The 16,344-nt window shown below is 34.6% G+C and overlaps 1 protein-coding gene across 1 annotated transcript in view; it reads right to left on the minus strand.

The window, feature by feature from the left end:
* LOC124353464 (43 kDa receptor-associated protein of the synapse homolog) overlaps window positions 1-16,344 on the minus strand; it is a 154,811-nt gene that overhangs the window by 73,923 nt on the left and 64,544 nt on the right. The window contains exons 4-5 of the mRNA XM_046803306.1: window positions 15,978-16,284; window positions 11,742-11,942 (exon numbers count right to left, since the gene is read on the minus strand). Of these exons, the coding sequence (XP_046659262.1) occupies window positions 11,742-11,942; window positions 15,978-16,284 (508 nt within the window). The remainder of the gene's footprint in view (window positions 1-11,741; window positions 11,943-15,977; window positions 16,285-16,344) is intronic.

Raw genomic sequence — 16,344 nt, forward strand, 5'->3', positions numbered from 1 at the left:
ATAAACATTTCACAAGTTAACAAAAAAATAAAGACTATTAGTAAGAACAGTGAACAAGAACAAAAATAAACTATTTAAAGAATCAACAAGTAAAAAGGTACTGATCAACGGACAATATATTACAGAGTTATGCCAGGGTGTTCTAGGAATTCCTCAATGTCATAAAAAGGATTTGCTAACAGCCAGTCACTGAGTTTTTTTAAGAAAAACCTTAAAAATATACAATCAAAATAACTTAACTTATTATGGACTTTTTTGCACATGACGGAATGGCTATTTAACATTTTACTTTATCGGCATTGTTGAAAACTAATATTATCTTTATTACGTGTATTGTATGGATGTAGGTCTTCATTAAGTATCATTTCTGGTAATTTTTTAAGGAGTAAGCAGCAAGTTCAAAAATGTAAAGATTGACAACAGTATTAATTTTTAAACTAATGAATATAGGCTTGCAATGATCTAATGGGGCTGAGCCAATTATTCTAATAACCTTCTTCTGTAATTTAAAAATCTCAACAATCCTTGGAGAGTTACTCCATACAAGCAAACAGTATTTCATTATTGACTGAAAGAAAGCGAAATATGCCATCCTAATATAATCTGTGGTTACACAATGTTTCAAACATTTCAATAGAAATACAACTCTAGACAGTCTAGTTTTCATGTGGTCTATATGTGTTCCCCAGGTCAACTGGTGATCAATAAAAATACCTAAAAATTTAACATTATTAACAATGTCCAACTCTACAAGTTCTTGATTGTACCAAAAATACCACTAAACGTAAGGATAAAAGAGCACAAAGAAAACACAAGAAAGGGTCTCACAAAAAAATAAAAAAATTGCACACCATTGTTGGTCCGAAGACCATCATATGAATTGGGATGAAGCCAACATAATACATCGGGAACCACATTTCTTCAAAAAGAAATTAATTGAGGCAACATATATTAAAGTGGCAGACCACCCAATCAGTCAACCATCACTCGAGATTTGGTTGCCAATTCTAAAAAATTAACTAAAAAGAAAACCAAAAGTATCAAACGGATCAGATATTTTTAACAAACCAATGCGGAGTCACAATATGGTTTTAAGAAGTTCATCTAGCATGAACCAATAATAACAAAAGGGCCCATTCCTGTCCCCCTCCCCGGGTAAACCGGAATTTATGTTTTTAGAAATTAATGTGTCTGTTTCAGAGGTACTTCTCTTAGGATTATGTTACCGTCCACCTATGGTGGGGCATATGGATGACTTTGAGGATAATCTCTTGCGCCTTCTCCCGGGCTATGGTCGTGTCTTGATTATGGGTGACTTTAATACGGATCTTCTGAAACCTAACAATCGCAACACTATACAGCTCACTAGGATGTTTCAATCCTGCAACCTGACTATACTACCACTGAACGCCACGCACCACACTGCCGAAACCGCCACCTGGCTAGATCTTATGGTAGTCTCGGACCCTGAGGAATCATTATACCATGGGCAGCTTCCAATTCCGGCAATTTCCCATCATGATTTAATTTTCTGTGCCCTTTCATTAAAAGTTCCCAAACCTAAAGAAAAATATATAACTTACAGATCATACAGAAATATGAATGAAATTGCATTTTTTGCGGATGTTTATTCATACCCATGGCATTCCGTGCAGAATAAGGAGACTGTTGATGAGATGGTTGACTCTTTAAATTCTCTTATATTAAAGCTGTATGACAAACATGCCCCTCTTGTTACCAAGCGAATTAATAAGAAACGACCCGTTCCCTGGATTACCGAGAATATTCTCGGTCTAATGGCCGAAAGAGACGCCTTGTTTCGGAGGGCTCGGCGCTCTAGAGATGTCAACTTAATGATACGGTACCGCCATCTTCGTAACCAAGTCAAACAACAAATTAGAAATTCCCGTCTTCGATACATAAATGGAATGTTTTCAGACAGAAATCAATCGACAACTGCGTTATGGAGTAATGTCAAGAAGCTTGGTTTTGGTAAGCAACCCTCTCCTGCCTCTATTAATATTTCACTTAATGATCTAAACGAGTATTTTTCATCATTTTCTCAAAAATCTATCACCGCAGTTGTTCAAACCCATTTAGATGAATTGAGTCAACAAACCCATAATATTCCCTCAGACAGCCAGTTTCGTTTAAATCCAGTATTAGAGGTAGATGTCCTTAAAGCAATCAGGCGTATACAAACGAATGCTACGGGTTCAGACAACATATCAATCTTATTAGTTAAGAAAATTCTTTTTGCTATTCTCCCTGTCATTACAGCAATTTATAATAAATCTCTCACAACAGGTGTTTTCCCCACGCAATGGAAGTCCGCCTTAGTTCGTCCACTAAATAAAATTAAATCTCCATCTGAACCCCAAGACTACCGACCAATTAGTATCTTACCAGCTCTCTCGAAAGGCCTTGAGCGAATAGTTCATTCCCAAATATCAGATTTCTTGTCTAAAAATAATATTATTAATGTTTTTCAGTCTGGCTTTCGCCAAAACCATAGTACAGAAACTGCACTTCTGAAAATAACTGATGACATTCGATTAGCCATGGATCGAGGTCTTTATACCTTACTAGTTCTATTCGATTTCAGCAAGGCCTTCAATACAATCATTCATAATATTCTATTTAAAAAGCTTAAAAATTTAGGTTTCTCTGAAAATGCTTTAGCATGGATAAAATCATATCTGAGGGACAGAAAGCAGTGTGTGTGCAATGACAACTCAATGTCTGATTTCAGAACTGTGACCTGCGGAGTTCCGCAAGGATCGATACTTGGCCCACTACTTTTTATTTTGTACATAAATGACATTAACACTGTATTGCGACATTGCAAATTTCACTGTTATGCTGATGACTTACAAATCTACTCACACTTTAACATTATCGACATAAACCAGACTGTGAAGTGGATGAATGAAGACATACAACGACTTGTTCAATGGTCTTTAAAAAATGGACTTAAACTTAACCCGGATAAAACCCAACCCATGATTGTCTGTCATCAACGACTTGCCAACTCCATTGACCTACAAAATACACCGACAATAACTGTAGACGGAAAACTTTTACCATACGTTGAAAGGGTAAAAAGTTTAGGACTAATCATAAGCAAGACACTTGGATGGACCGATGCAGTGGTGTACACCTGTAACAGGGTGTTCGCTGCTGTGCACACACTGAAACGAATGCAAGGACTTCTACCATTTCACATTAAACTTCTGTTGATCAAGTCACTTGTGTTTCCTTACTTTAACTACTGCAACTCTGTAATCAATGACATGACTGTAGCCCTTAGCACGAAACTGCAAAGAGCACAAAATTACTGCATTCGCTTTCTGTTTGATTTACGTCGTAGGGATCATGTTACACCATATTTTATTCAATCATCAATTCTAAAATTAGCTGATTCAAGATCGATTAGAATTTTGTCATTGTTGCACTCTATTATTAATACGGATTCACCAAAATATTTATCTGAAAACTTTCAGTTTTTGGCGGGGAGTGGCGCAAGAGAAACTCGGTCTGGTGCACTAAGTCTCAGAATTCCAATACACAGAACCAAAACCTATAACCGATCCTTCACCGTTACCGCATGTAGATTATGGAACTCCTTACCAGATCCTGTCAAACAAATTGAGAGCCGAAAACGGTTTGTGGCGGAGCTGAGACGAAAATACCTGGACCGGATGATCGTGGCGGGCGGCGGGGCTACTCTTTGAATCGTGACTGTGTGAATGGAAGAGTGAATGGAATACTGTAAGTGTAAGCTATAGTTAATTAGCCTTAATTTACATTATTAAGATTAATTTTTTAAGAGGTTAAATGTAAGAAAGGACCATGTGGTCCTAATTTCGCCTCAATAAAGAAGTGTTTCTTTCTTTCTTTCTTTCTTTCCCTTTTTATTTCCGCCATCTTGTTTTTGTCTGCCGTGACGATTGCCATTGGCCCTCTGGTCAGTCGTAGGTGATTAGTAGACGAATGTAGACGTTTTGTGACCTGTATTCTGTCGTTCAGTTTTAATTATTAGTGTTGTGTATAGTTTTTTATTAAGTGCATGTTTTAAGAGGTAGTGAAGTTGACAAACAACATGGTGGTTGTGATTCCTGGCTTAGGCGTGCCACAACACTTTGGTATGATTTGTTTATTTTAACCTAGTTTGTAATAATGTATCAGGTTAGTTCTTTACCTGAAGAAGAGATGAGATTGCAGATCTCGAAACGTAGAGTTACTGATTTATTTTCTTTTTTTATTTTCTGTTACTGAACGATGGCAAATGTCCGGAAAATCCTCTTTCCTTTACAATCCTTCCATCGTCAAAAATAACCTTCAAACAAAGAATACTTAGACAAATTCTAAACGAAACTTTTACAACAGCGGTTGGTTTCAGTCCAGTCGTAAAAACGTATACCTATACCAATCCACATTACATTGCACATGTATTATAATAGATCGTGTCTCGGTCTGTCTGTTGGAGGTCGGAGCTGAACACACTGAGTCGCTGCTCTCATTTATATTCACTAGACCAATACTTCTGATCCCATCTATTTACTGCACTAACTTATAATACTAAACGTAAAACACTGCTCTATTGTTTTCCTAAAGCCGTATTGCACCGCGTCGCCTCCCTTCTTCGATTGTTCTTAATACCTCAAATAAAAAAAAACTACCTTTTAATTAACTGTTTAATTAAATAATTTACTATATTACAAATAACCTACCTTATTTTGTTTCTTTAATAGGATGTTATGTAAATACCATTCGATTATAAAGTATTTGTGACCAATGTTTATTAGGTACGAGGCTTAAATATTGTAAACAATGGTTTACCTTTAATTTCAGTTTTGAGATACTATAACTGTTTTTATAAAATATAGTTTATCTCAATTAATATGATAATTTTTATAATACGACGTTATGCATCGTCAAAAATAGCCAAGTCTCAACGCACAAGCTTACGAGGCCCATGCGTGACCAACTTCGTGTTCATAAAGTTTATTGTGTGTGTATTTGTAACTTACATAATTAGATTTTATATTGATTTGATGTTGGAATACCAAGCTATGTTCGGTAATACAGGTTTACTCATTATCGTCGTATAATTTACTTCATGTACCTAGTTAAGTACATCTTTAAAATACAACATTTCCTATACCCTTGCAATCAAAATGAACGCATAAAGATTCAAGATTGTTATATGTTAAAGCTCTTACGATAGTATCTTACTCTGCTTATTTAGATTTACGTAACAGAATTAACTCGCATTAGTGAATGAAATAATATTAGATTTACTCATTAACACTGAAGATTTAAATGGAGTATTTTTTGGGTTTAGAAATTAGTATACAATATACAGTTTGTTGAGATGAAGTAAAAATAGCCTATATAAACCTGAATATTTATTACGCTACTGTGTGACTTCCATATATTGTAAAAAATCTGGGATCCTTATAATTGCACAATGAAACTACAAATCTAAAGTCTTCTCGTAATTTGCTAAGAATCCCAATGAGCATATTTTAGTAACAATCCTTAAGTATAAAACGACATTTGTGGGTATGGGTACATATAAGCCCAGTGAAAGGTAGAGTCTAGTCAATGTAACACACATTGTTTGACAAATTCAGTATTGTGGTTCAAACAGAAAGTAATTGTCATGGAAACGATGAAGACAGTCTTCTGAATATAAATCGGTCTGGAAAACTTCTGTCTCACTCAAACTTTCCAGAAAACATGAACTAACTCCAACGGAAATCTTTCGGTTCTTACAAAATTTTACCAACTCCATAAACATTAATCGTTCTTCTGCGAAGAGCCTTTATTTTAAATGTAGAACTAATATCAGAGTATTAAAATAAAACTTTAATAGAATGGTGAAATACAATTCCTTTGAGAAATATGCCATTATTAAGGGGAACATGATTGCAACATGGAATAGCTGGTGAATACTGTCAACATAAAAAAATTAATAATCAGAAGACAGTATAAGTAATGAATATTACGCCATATAGTATACAGTGAGGGGGTAAGAATACTTACCAGAATATAGGTAGTATATATTGAAAATCTTCATTTTCCTGTTTATAATTTATTTATCTGTCTGTTACATATAAGTATTAAATAGTGCATGAAGTGTATTTAAATAGTTTTCAGTGAGTATTTAATATTCACAATAAATATTTATACTTTTTTAGTTTCATATCCTTTTTTCACTTTTACTGCCAAAAAACATGTGCCCGCAATTTCCAAGAATACATTTGTGTTGCTAATAAATCCGCTAACTAATCTAGCAGATTACAATCGTCAAAATAAAATCTTTAAATGTCAATTATCAATATAATCCCAAGTATACATTTATTTAGCTTTGACCAATATAATCCCAAGTTTACAGTTGTTTAGCTTTAAATCATTATAATCAATCCCAGTGCTCCGTTATCAGTCAGCTTAACTTGGCGTACGTATCGCTACAGCTCCAGTGCCAAGGTCATAGCGTGCCACGTGCAACGCTAACATGTTCAATCACTCGTTTCTTTTATTATAAATCACGAAGTGACCAGTTCTGCAGTTGTAGATGGAGCTTATATTGTTTACTGTTAACTTAATTACGTTAAAACATAACACCAATATTTAATACTTCTATTTTTGTGAGGCCTTTCGACAGCAAGGCTATCTTCGTCAGACACATCACAAAAGTGTTCAAGCAGTTCTGCAGTGTTTGTAATGCTGTACGTAGATGACCTGGTGAAGTGCGCCGGTAACTGTAGAGTGGTGTGTCATTGGAAGTGCTAAGAAGGACTGGGTTTGCGACTCCTGTAAGCCGGAGAGTTACTCATTAAGTAGTGGTAAGACTAGGACTACAGCCGTGAGTATAGAGTTCCTTATCCATGAAAGCTTTAAAGATAGAAATGCTCAATGAGTTTAGGAATATTATCTTTGAAAGTTTTAGGTTTGGCAGACTCGCTTAAGATTCTAAATGCTATTCTGGCGGAGAAAAGCAATTTCATGGACGGTATTTTAAAGTAACTCAAGAAAATCCAGGACGAAAACTCTAAACTAAAAAAGGAAAATGCTGATCTGCAGCACTCTATCTATCTAATCTGGAGGTTACAACTAGGAGTATTGAACAATATTCCTGAATGCAAAATATAGAGATTGACGGAGTTCCTGAGATCCAAAAAGAAGACAATTATTATGGTGTGCTAAATGACTTCGGTGAAGCCATCGGAGTCGAATTAAAGAATGAGAGGACGCTCCCAATCGTTGTGAGGTTTTCGTCCTACTACTAGAAGGGTCAACGGGTTAAGAGTGTGGGACCTCTGATGGCTGACAAGATCAATCCCTACTTCAAATCGTCAACCAGAGTATTTGTCAACGAGAACCTCTCGCCGGACAAGAAACAACTGCTGTCGAAAACCGAGGAAGCTGCCAGAGAGACGATCTACAAGTACATATAAAGCAGAGACGGGAAGGTCTTCTTACGGAGAAGTGAAGGGAAGAAATGTAAGATAATATACGTTATGACTTAGAAAAGGTATAAACAATTTAGGGATGGACGAGGCAATATTATTTTACAAATTACTTACTAACTGCTATTAACACACATCTAAATATTGAATGCCACATTTATTGTTTTAGATCTATCCTTTTCCCCTCAGTAAACACAATAACATACCCTTCATTCGTTAGAATATTAGAAGTCTTAGGAAAAATTAAAATTTTATATTGATTTATTTACAAAATTTGAACGTAAGGTAGACGTAATAATTTTAACAGAAACGAGGATTCCTAACGATGAAATAGCACATTATCAACTTCTTAACTACACATCTTTTTTTCAATTGTAATGAATCTTACAGATCAAGATGTATAGTAGTATATGTCACTGATAAATTAAAATGTACCTTAGTAAAATGTAACTGGAGGTCTGTAGATGTTAAATAACTGCAAATATATTTTGATAAACTAACAATGTCTCTATTCGGTGTTTTTAGATTTCAAAATTTCTCAGTTTTAGACTTTCTCAACGAGATAAAACCGCAATTTGTAAGTTTTAAATCGAATTCTATAGTTATGGGTGATTTTAACATTGGTATTAAAAAGGGTAATGTTGACTCGAAAGTTTACATCCATTTATTTTACAATTATAGTTTTATTTATTTATATCAGATTACACGAGGTCAACCACCGAGCTCTCTTCATGCATGGACCATGTATTTATAAGAAATAAAATCTATCAAAATTCAAATCAGGAATTTTTCTACTAAATACAATTGTACATAGTTAAATAGCACTAATAATGAGCAACCATAATAGCTATAGCTTAAGAAACAATGAACAAACATTTATGAAGAAAGTTTATTTTGAAAGTACGACGTGCCGTTTGCCGTACACTGGTTTGGACAAAGTGTGCACTGACGACACCGACTTACCGCTTAGCATATTTTATGATTACATAAAGTACATTATAAAAAAAATTCAAAACCAAAGTTTAAAAGTCCTTGGATAATGAGGTAATTCTGAAAAAGATTTAAAAAACAAGTTATAAAACATTTTTAAAACAAGACCTTATGTTTTTAGTAATTACTTTTTGAAAATTAAAGTTTATTTAGATTTGGAAATAGAGAAAATTAACAACAGTTATTACCACAATTTAATTCAGAGTAACACAGGAAACTGGACAGAGCAGTGGAAAACAATCAACAGCCTAATTGACAAAACTGATAAAAATCCTAATCCTAAGACAAAGCTAGAGGATGGTCGCATTGTTGAAGATCGGTAAACGATAGCCAGCGTATTCAATGAATACAATGAATATTTTGTGTCAATCCGCCATCAACTGATAACAGATCCACCCTTCTCCTCTCGCAAACTTATTGCTTCCCTTACTCATTGTCACCGTCAAACTAACACTATATGTTTGAGCCCAGTTACTCCTCTAGAAATTTCAAACATAATGAACTCATGAAACATCAATATTTCTGTACAGTATTTCGGTGTTCATATAAAACACATTATCTAACATGCATTGAGTTACATTGTTAATATGAGTTTTGAATCTGGTAAAGTTTACTACTCAGTTGAAACCAACTATTTAGTTCCAATTTTCAAAAAATCTGTTGGGAAACAGGTGAACAACCTCATACCGATTGTACTTTTGTCATTTAAATATAAAGTATTTGAGATTTATGTATGAAGTCTAAGCAAGTTTTTTTCCCAACAGTTTTTATTCACAAAAGGTAAAAGTACCCCATTTGCAATCTTAACGTAAGAGCATAAGAACATTACATTTTTTACAAAATATCTTAAATGCCGAACTACTCTGAGTTTTATATTTTCTTTAGTTCAAGATTGATTTACGGTATTGAAGTCTGGGGTGCGGCTAACGATATCACACAACAACCTTAAAAACTCAACAGAAGAATCATTTATACCTTTAGATGAAGTCCATAGATTAAGTAACATCCTCCCTCTCAAGCAACTTTTTATATTTTATGTTGTAGAAATATTCTACATCGAAAGTGGAAATGATGGAAATAAACAATTTCATTTCTACACTCATGCTGCTGCCAAATCTGTGTAAATAAGATAAAAAATTAATAAAAATAGCTAAAACCTTCCATATTTTCTAAAAACAAGTTAAAAGTTGGCTAATAGAAAAAAAAACTCAGAGGTTTCTTTTGAGATCCTGCACTGAAGTTTGAAGTTGTTTTTATGAACCTGGTTTGCATTTATTCTTTTATGATTTTATAATTTGTGCTACTGTATATTTAATTTTTATTATACACAATATATTAATTTTATTGTAGAATACTTAATTTCTTGGGTTTGAAAGTGTGTAAATCTTTTACTGTTAACTGTCTTTTATTATTAGTAGGCAATTCTATTATAAGTTATTCTTTATTTCGTTATAAACACTGCAATATACCGCCAAGTTTTAAGTTTATGTACACTGTAAGAGACTTTTTGTCAATTTCTTTATGTGCTAGGCATCTCTACTTCATTCTATGGCTAGAAATTCCGAGCTAATTATTGATTGTATATAAAACTATGTAAAAAAGAAGGGATAAATACGTATTCTATTCTATTCTATTATCCTACTCTCATTTTATTTGATTTTTAAAGAGAAGGGGTTAAATTTACCCAATAAGTATCACATTCAATACAAAATACATAACGGATTCCCGATTTTTTCAAACTACCAGTATAAAGTTATATAATGAATTATTATAAAAAATTATAGTTTGGATTTTACATCCATCTCAATATTAATCCAGTACAGTAAATATTATATATAAATATTAGTATATTATATCCGGAAAATGTAAGTTCGGTAAGGATTTATTACATGTAATTATGTAGATAAAACACTAGACTAGGCACATTGGTTTCATATTTTGTTCAAAAAAGGAAAAACAATGTTTATTTTTCTGAGTTTTCGTAAAATATCGCATAAAACTATCCTTAAAAAGTACACCACATAAGTACTATAATAGTTGCAGCATAACTTATTCTCTGTTAACGTTAGTTTCGTATTTATTCCTTTTTGGTCTGCTTGCCCACATACATACTTGTACTAACAATTTATTTATTGCTCCATAATCCTACACTGCTGTTTTATTGTTCATTTAATTTGTTGGTTTCATACATATTTATTTCGACTTTCAACAACTGTTAATAGTGATAATCAAGTGCTACTCTCAACGACATCCTTCAAACTGCAAACAAGTGAGAATGATGCTTGATCACTTGCAGTGTAATTATCTCGTACATATACCGAGATAAGTACCCGATACCCGACCTATACTTTAGTTGGTTCCAAAGTGGGTCACCTGCAGGCTCCACCTCTGTTGCATTTCATTGCCCGTTCCACTTTATTAAGTTTTAAATAGATATTTTTTATTTTCTAAACAAATTTACCAAAATCCTATGTTTTGATTAACATATTTTAAAATAAAAAACCTTTTAGCACATCCGTCTAATTAGTAAGAAAGTCATAATCTTTGTCATTATAACTTTTACGGATCTTTACGGGTTGTTTCGTCACGGTTCATCGCGGCTTCCTTATATCCCTAAATTACTTTAAACTTTCTGATTTTTATCCTATGAAGTCATACAACCACTAAAACCTAACTGGTTTTTTATGGAAGAAAAGTAAATAATATTTATTACAAAAGGAAGTTGCAACTTTGTGTCTCTCATTCATTACATTTATATCGAACATAATGTATAGATAAAAATGATAAAGTGGCATAAAATAAGTCTCATAATATAGGTACATTTTTTAACTAATAAAAACTATTAAGTTGATTTTTACAAATAACCACATAACTGTCATGTATAGTCTTTTTTGTAAGAGTAAAAAGAGTTAAATTAACAGGAAACATAATATAAGTTTTTATATTACAAAACTGATTAAATTGTAGCCTAATCGATGGTTGGATTCGATGCATTTACGCAGCATTTCACACAAAAAGTACTTACCTATCTGGAGGCGTTTAAAACATGCATTTGCAGGACTAAAATATTCAAGTTTTCTGGAAAAATGTGTAACTTACAAAGCTATTTGGCCTTGAGTTGATATATTTATTTCATAGAACATTTTAATAAATCCATAAATACTCGTATGTTTTTAGACGTTCAGCTATGTAGTACCTGTCATTTATATAAGTAATAATTGTTAAACTTACAAACTATCTAATGGGTGGCTCCATGTCCAGAGTGGTACTCACACTGCAGTAGTCATGGGCATCCCCCAACTCCCCTTGTTTCCTCAGGGCGCTCGCCATTTGCAGCAGAGCAGCACGGTGGTGACGGCTGTTCAGATCTCCTAGCTGGAGGTTTCTAGACAGGTCGTATGCCTTGGAGGCGTAGCGGGCGCTCTTATCAGCATCCTGCAAGCGTCCAAATAGCTCGGACAGTCCGACGTACACCTGACACACCACACATTCAATTAGCATGACCTAATAGCTCGGACAGTCCGACGTACACCTGACACACCACACATTCAATTAGCATGACCTAATAGCTCGGACAGTCCGACGTACACCTGACACACCACACATTCAATTAGCATGACCTAATAGCTCGGACAGTCCGACGTACACCTGACACACCACACATTCAATTAGCATGACGTTATTTTTTAGGTAGAGTAAACCGAAAAACTTCAACATTGCAAATCAAATTTTTGCAAACAGAAAAAGAGTGTTCGTCAGCATTAGAACGATCGATTGCGTAGTTTTAATGATAGAGCGTACAAGGCACTGCCGGCAGGACGTTACGTTCTCATTTGAGGACGTAATTCAACTGCTTACACGAGGACGAAAAGTCCTGCTGGCAGGACCGTTCTTGGTCCCATTAGAAAGAGGGAAATGTAACGAATTAGCGCATGCAAGTCTGAAGTTGGTAGCTCTGACCGTTCAGAAATGGCGGCGATTATAGGAAAGGGTGACCGTGTTTATGTTTTCGCTACTTATTTTGATATTCCAAATAGTGGAAATGCATGGAGTCGCTCATCATTGATGATATAAACCATATTTTAGTTTGTTCAAATGCTCATTTGAGGGATAGAAGAAAACCAATTTCGAGACATGAGTTTTTCAAGTCAATTGGTATTTTGCACGCCATGAGTATAAATATGTTAGGGGTCCCCCGCAACTACTGGTCTACGGAAACCGACGGCCCCTTTCCTGCTCCAGCTTTTGGTTCTAGGTTTGGGATTGGTCTGCATCGTTTTGAAGAAATTTTAATGGCAATGGCATTTGACATGCCTGAAGATAAAAGGAATGGAGAAAGGTGGTATCAAGTTAGGCGTCTCATCAACATGTTCGTAACACATTGGAGGCATAGTTTTTCCCCAGGTTTCAAATTAACTGTAGATGAATCCATGTTTGCTTGGTACGGGAAAGGCAACTACCGTGAAAATGGCATGCCTGCTGTGATGAAAATTAAAAGGAAACCTAAAGAAGTTGGTTGTGAATTAAAAACTATTTGTGATAGCACATCAAGAATCATGATTGGGTTGGAAATCAATGAGGGGAAAGAAGAAATAAAAAATAAAAAATGGCAAAAGGACTTTGGTGCCGGGACTGCAACAACGCTACGATTGACTGAACCGTGGCATGGAACTGGTCGAATAGTTGTAGGAGATTCTTGGTTTTCTTCTGTAAAGACCAGTATTCAGTTAAAGGAAAGAGGTTTGTATTTTTTAGGGATGGTTAAAACCGCCTATAGAAACCATCCTCTGAAGCAAACTGTCCTGAGGTGCCCTAAGGAAAAAGGGGTCTTTTATATCAGCTACAGCAAGCTCGGAAAATGTAGATCTTATTTGTGTAGGATGGAGAGACCGTAAGGTTCATACGTTTGTAGGTACCTGCTCTACAAGTTTACCTGGAAAACCATGTACAAAAAAAAAAGATATGATGACGACGGAAAACCTTACACCAAAGAAGTAGCACGTCCAAAACTAGTAGAAGATTACTTCATGGGAGCTCCTGCCATAGACATACATAACCACATTCGCCAAGATGGACTAGCACTAGAAACGGTGTGGCAAACTCAACAGTGGCATCATAGAATGTTTGCTTGTATATTTGGTATTATGGAAACTAATGCCTTTTTAGCATATAACCTTCACAGACCTGCCCTTGAAAAGAAGTCTCACACAGACTTCACTAAGGCACTAGCCTTGCAATTAATAAAAAACCAATTTGGCCTTCCACCAGAAACAAGACCTGCAGAAGTAATCTCGCACGTCCTTGTTAACCTTTCTAAAGAAGACGAACGGAAGCGAGTTCAAAGGAAGTGTCTAATCTACTCGAGAGTGCACGGAAAGCAAATGAAAGCAAGCTTCTTTTGTAAGAAATGCGGACCTAATGCTGTCATGTGTAGCCCACAAACTGGCAGAGATTGTTTTGAATACCATATAAACAATGGTATACCCTTACGTCGTAAGAACTAGATATGTATTGAAAAAGATGACTATGTAGCTATCAAGATAGAAATCATACTTTTTTGAATTTAGTTCTTTGAGATAGCTAAACATATTAGAAAATAAGTCCCAAGATTTTCAATATCTTTCCTAAGTATATGAATACATAATGAATTTTACTAATTAGTTGAAATACTTAATAAAGTTTTCTTGGGTAGATCTTAATTTTTACTACTTATTCTATACTTTTAATTTATTCACGTATTCTCTCTCTGTTGTGTAACGGAACAAATTTATACTTCGTATGTTTATACATTTATTTTACATTTATAAAATAGATTACAAGGCAGTTTTTTTAGTAAGAGTCATATTAAACAGTTTTACAAAATTTACAGTAGTTTATTGTTCGCCCAACACCATATCTGAAGTATTATTGCCACTAATGCGCTCTGGTTACCAAAAGTACTGCCGGAAGGACGCGTCCTGCTGGAAGGACAGTTCAAACATTCGCCATAAGTGCCTTAAGTCCTGCTGGCAGGACGCAACGCTGCGTACAAAAGTACTTCCGGAAGATCCTTCCAGCAGGACGTGGGACTGTACGCTCTATCATTAAATAATTAATAAGGGCACAGTAACACGATTAACTTATTATGTTGCACTGCAAGCAGCAAAGTTGTACAGTTATTGTAAATTTCAATCCTACCCATCCTTTATAATTGGAAATTAATCAGTCATTATGTGGAATTACAAGAATAGACAGGCAGAATGTTATGCATTGAGCTTAAATTCCTTTTCTTAAATAAAGTTATAATTTAAATAGTACACGTTCTAAACAGTTACGAGAATTGTGTCTTGTCATTTAACCCAATGTTTAGTTTGTAATGTTTTTGTACCATTGTTTTAAAGATTTCTATGTCAGGTCAACCAAACTTCTTTTCATGATCTTATAACTCTTTAACTAACTATTATACCTATTATAAAGTTATAATGCAGGTTTTATTTACCTGTAGGATGTAGTAAAAAAACACACACACACACACACACACACACATATATATATATATATATATATATATATATATATACGTTTAAAATCAAAATAACATTGAAAACTTGTTTTCAACTGAATGTTTTTATACTGAAATTTTTAATGCTTATTATACGGTAAATGCAGGTATACCATACAAAGAAAATTGCAAAGGAATATTGTGTTGAGAATTTAAAAGAAGTGCATTAAACATTTTTTTGAATCGAAAGAGAATTGATTTATTCGGACCAAAGAATCAATTTCAAACCTATTGTGCTCTACTTATTCTTCCATGACTTCCAGCATCCTTTTATTATTTCTTAATGCTACTCTGGCCTTTTTATTCACCTCCTCAGCTTTTTTATGGACTTTTATTTACCACATTTGATGAAGCGCTTTTTGCGTTCCAAGTACGCAATTTACATCAGCCACAACAAAGAGTTCTTGCAACACCTTTACCACACCTAAGTAATCACAGTTGTAAGTTTCTATAGAATAGAAAACTCCTATTTTGAGTATTTCATATGAAGTTAAAACCCGTTTTCGTGATCGTTACAAAACATCATTGAGAGAATCATTTGGAATTTGGGTCTCTTCATGTAGAATCTCATTTCTGAAGTAGAATCTTGTTTTAAAAATCTATTCAAACAGGCTTGCTCTTTTATAACTGTCACAAGGTGTAAATAGCAGTATATTAATAGCAGTAAGTTATTTTAGTAAAAGAATAAATAATGGTAAAATCAACATTGGGCCAGATGACATTGTTAAATTCAATTGAGTTGCTTATTAAATTAATATATATACGTAATTTTATATACCTATTTATAAAATAACAAATAACAAGAAAAGTACCTATATAAAATATACAAATTAAGTATTGTTAAGTTACATCAATCTCCCCTTAAAAGGCTTTCCTCTGACAAAAACTTTGTGGTATTAAAATTATGTATTGAGATAGTTATATTTATAGTATAAAACAACTAAACCAAACAGAGTAGACAGTGGTACCTGAAGCTCAAGGGCCGGGTCTTGTATTCTCTGGGCGATGGTATGGGCCTGTTGGAAGGCTTGGAGCGCCTTGCAGAAAGTCGCAAGCTCGAGGTGTACACTGCCCACGGTGATCTGTACAAGGCCCGCGGTCCTGCACTGATCACACTCGTTATACAAGGAATGCCTCGCACAAGCCAGCGCACGTTCTAAGGCTCCCATCCTTTCGTGGGTCCTGGCGAGGTTCAAGTAGGCTTCAGCCCTCAAGTTCGGGCTGTCCGCTTCTTCCGCTATGTTCAGCTGGCGGTGCGCAAACTCCATGCTCTCTCTTGACAGAATTATGATAGACGTAAGGTATGGTAGTGATAGTAATACAGAATATGCATTG

Source organism: Homalodisca vitripennis, chromosome 2 (assembly GCF_021130785.1).
Source record: "Homalodisca vitripennis isolate AUS2020 chromosome 2, UT_GWSS_2.1, whole genome shotgun sequence".
NCBI classification, from domain to species: domain Eukaryota; kingdom Metazoa; phylum Arthropoda; class Insecta; order Hemiptera; family Cicadellidae; genus Homalodisca; species Homalodisca vitripennis.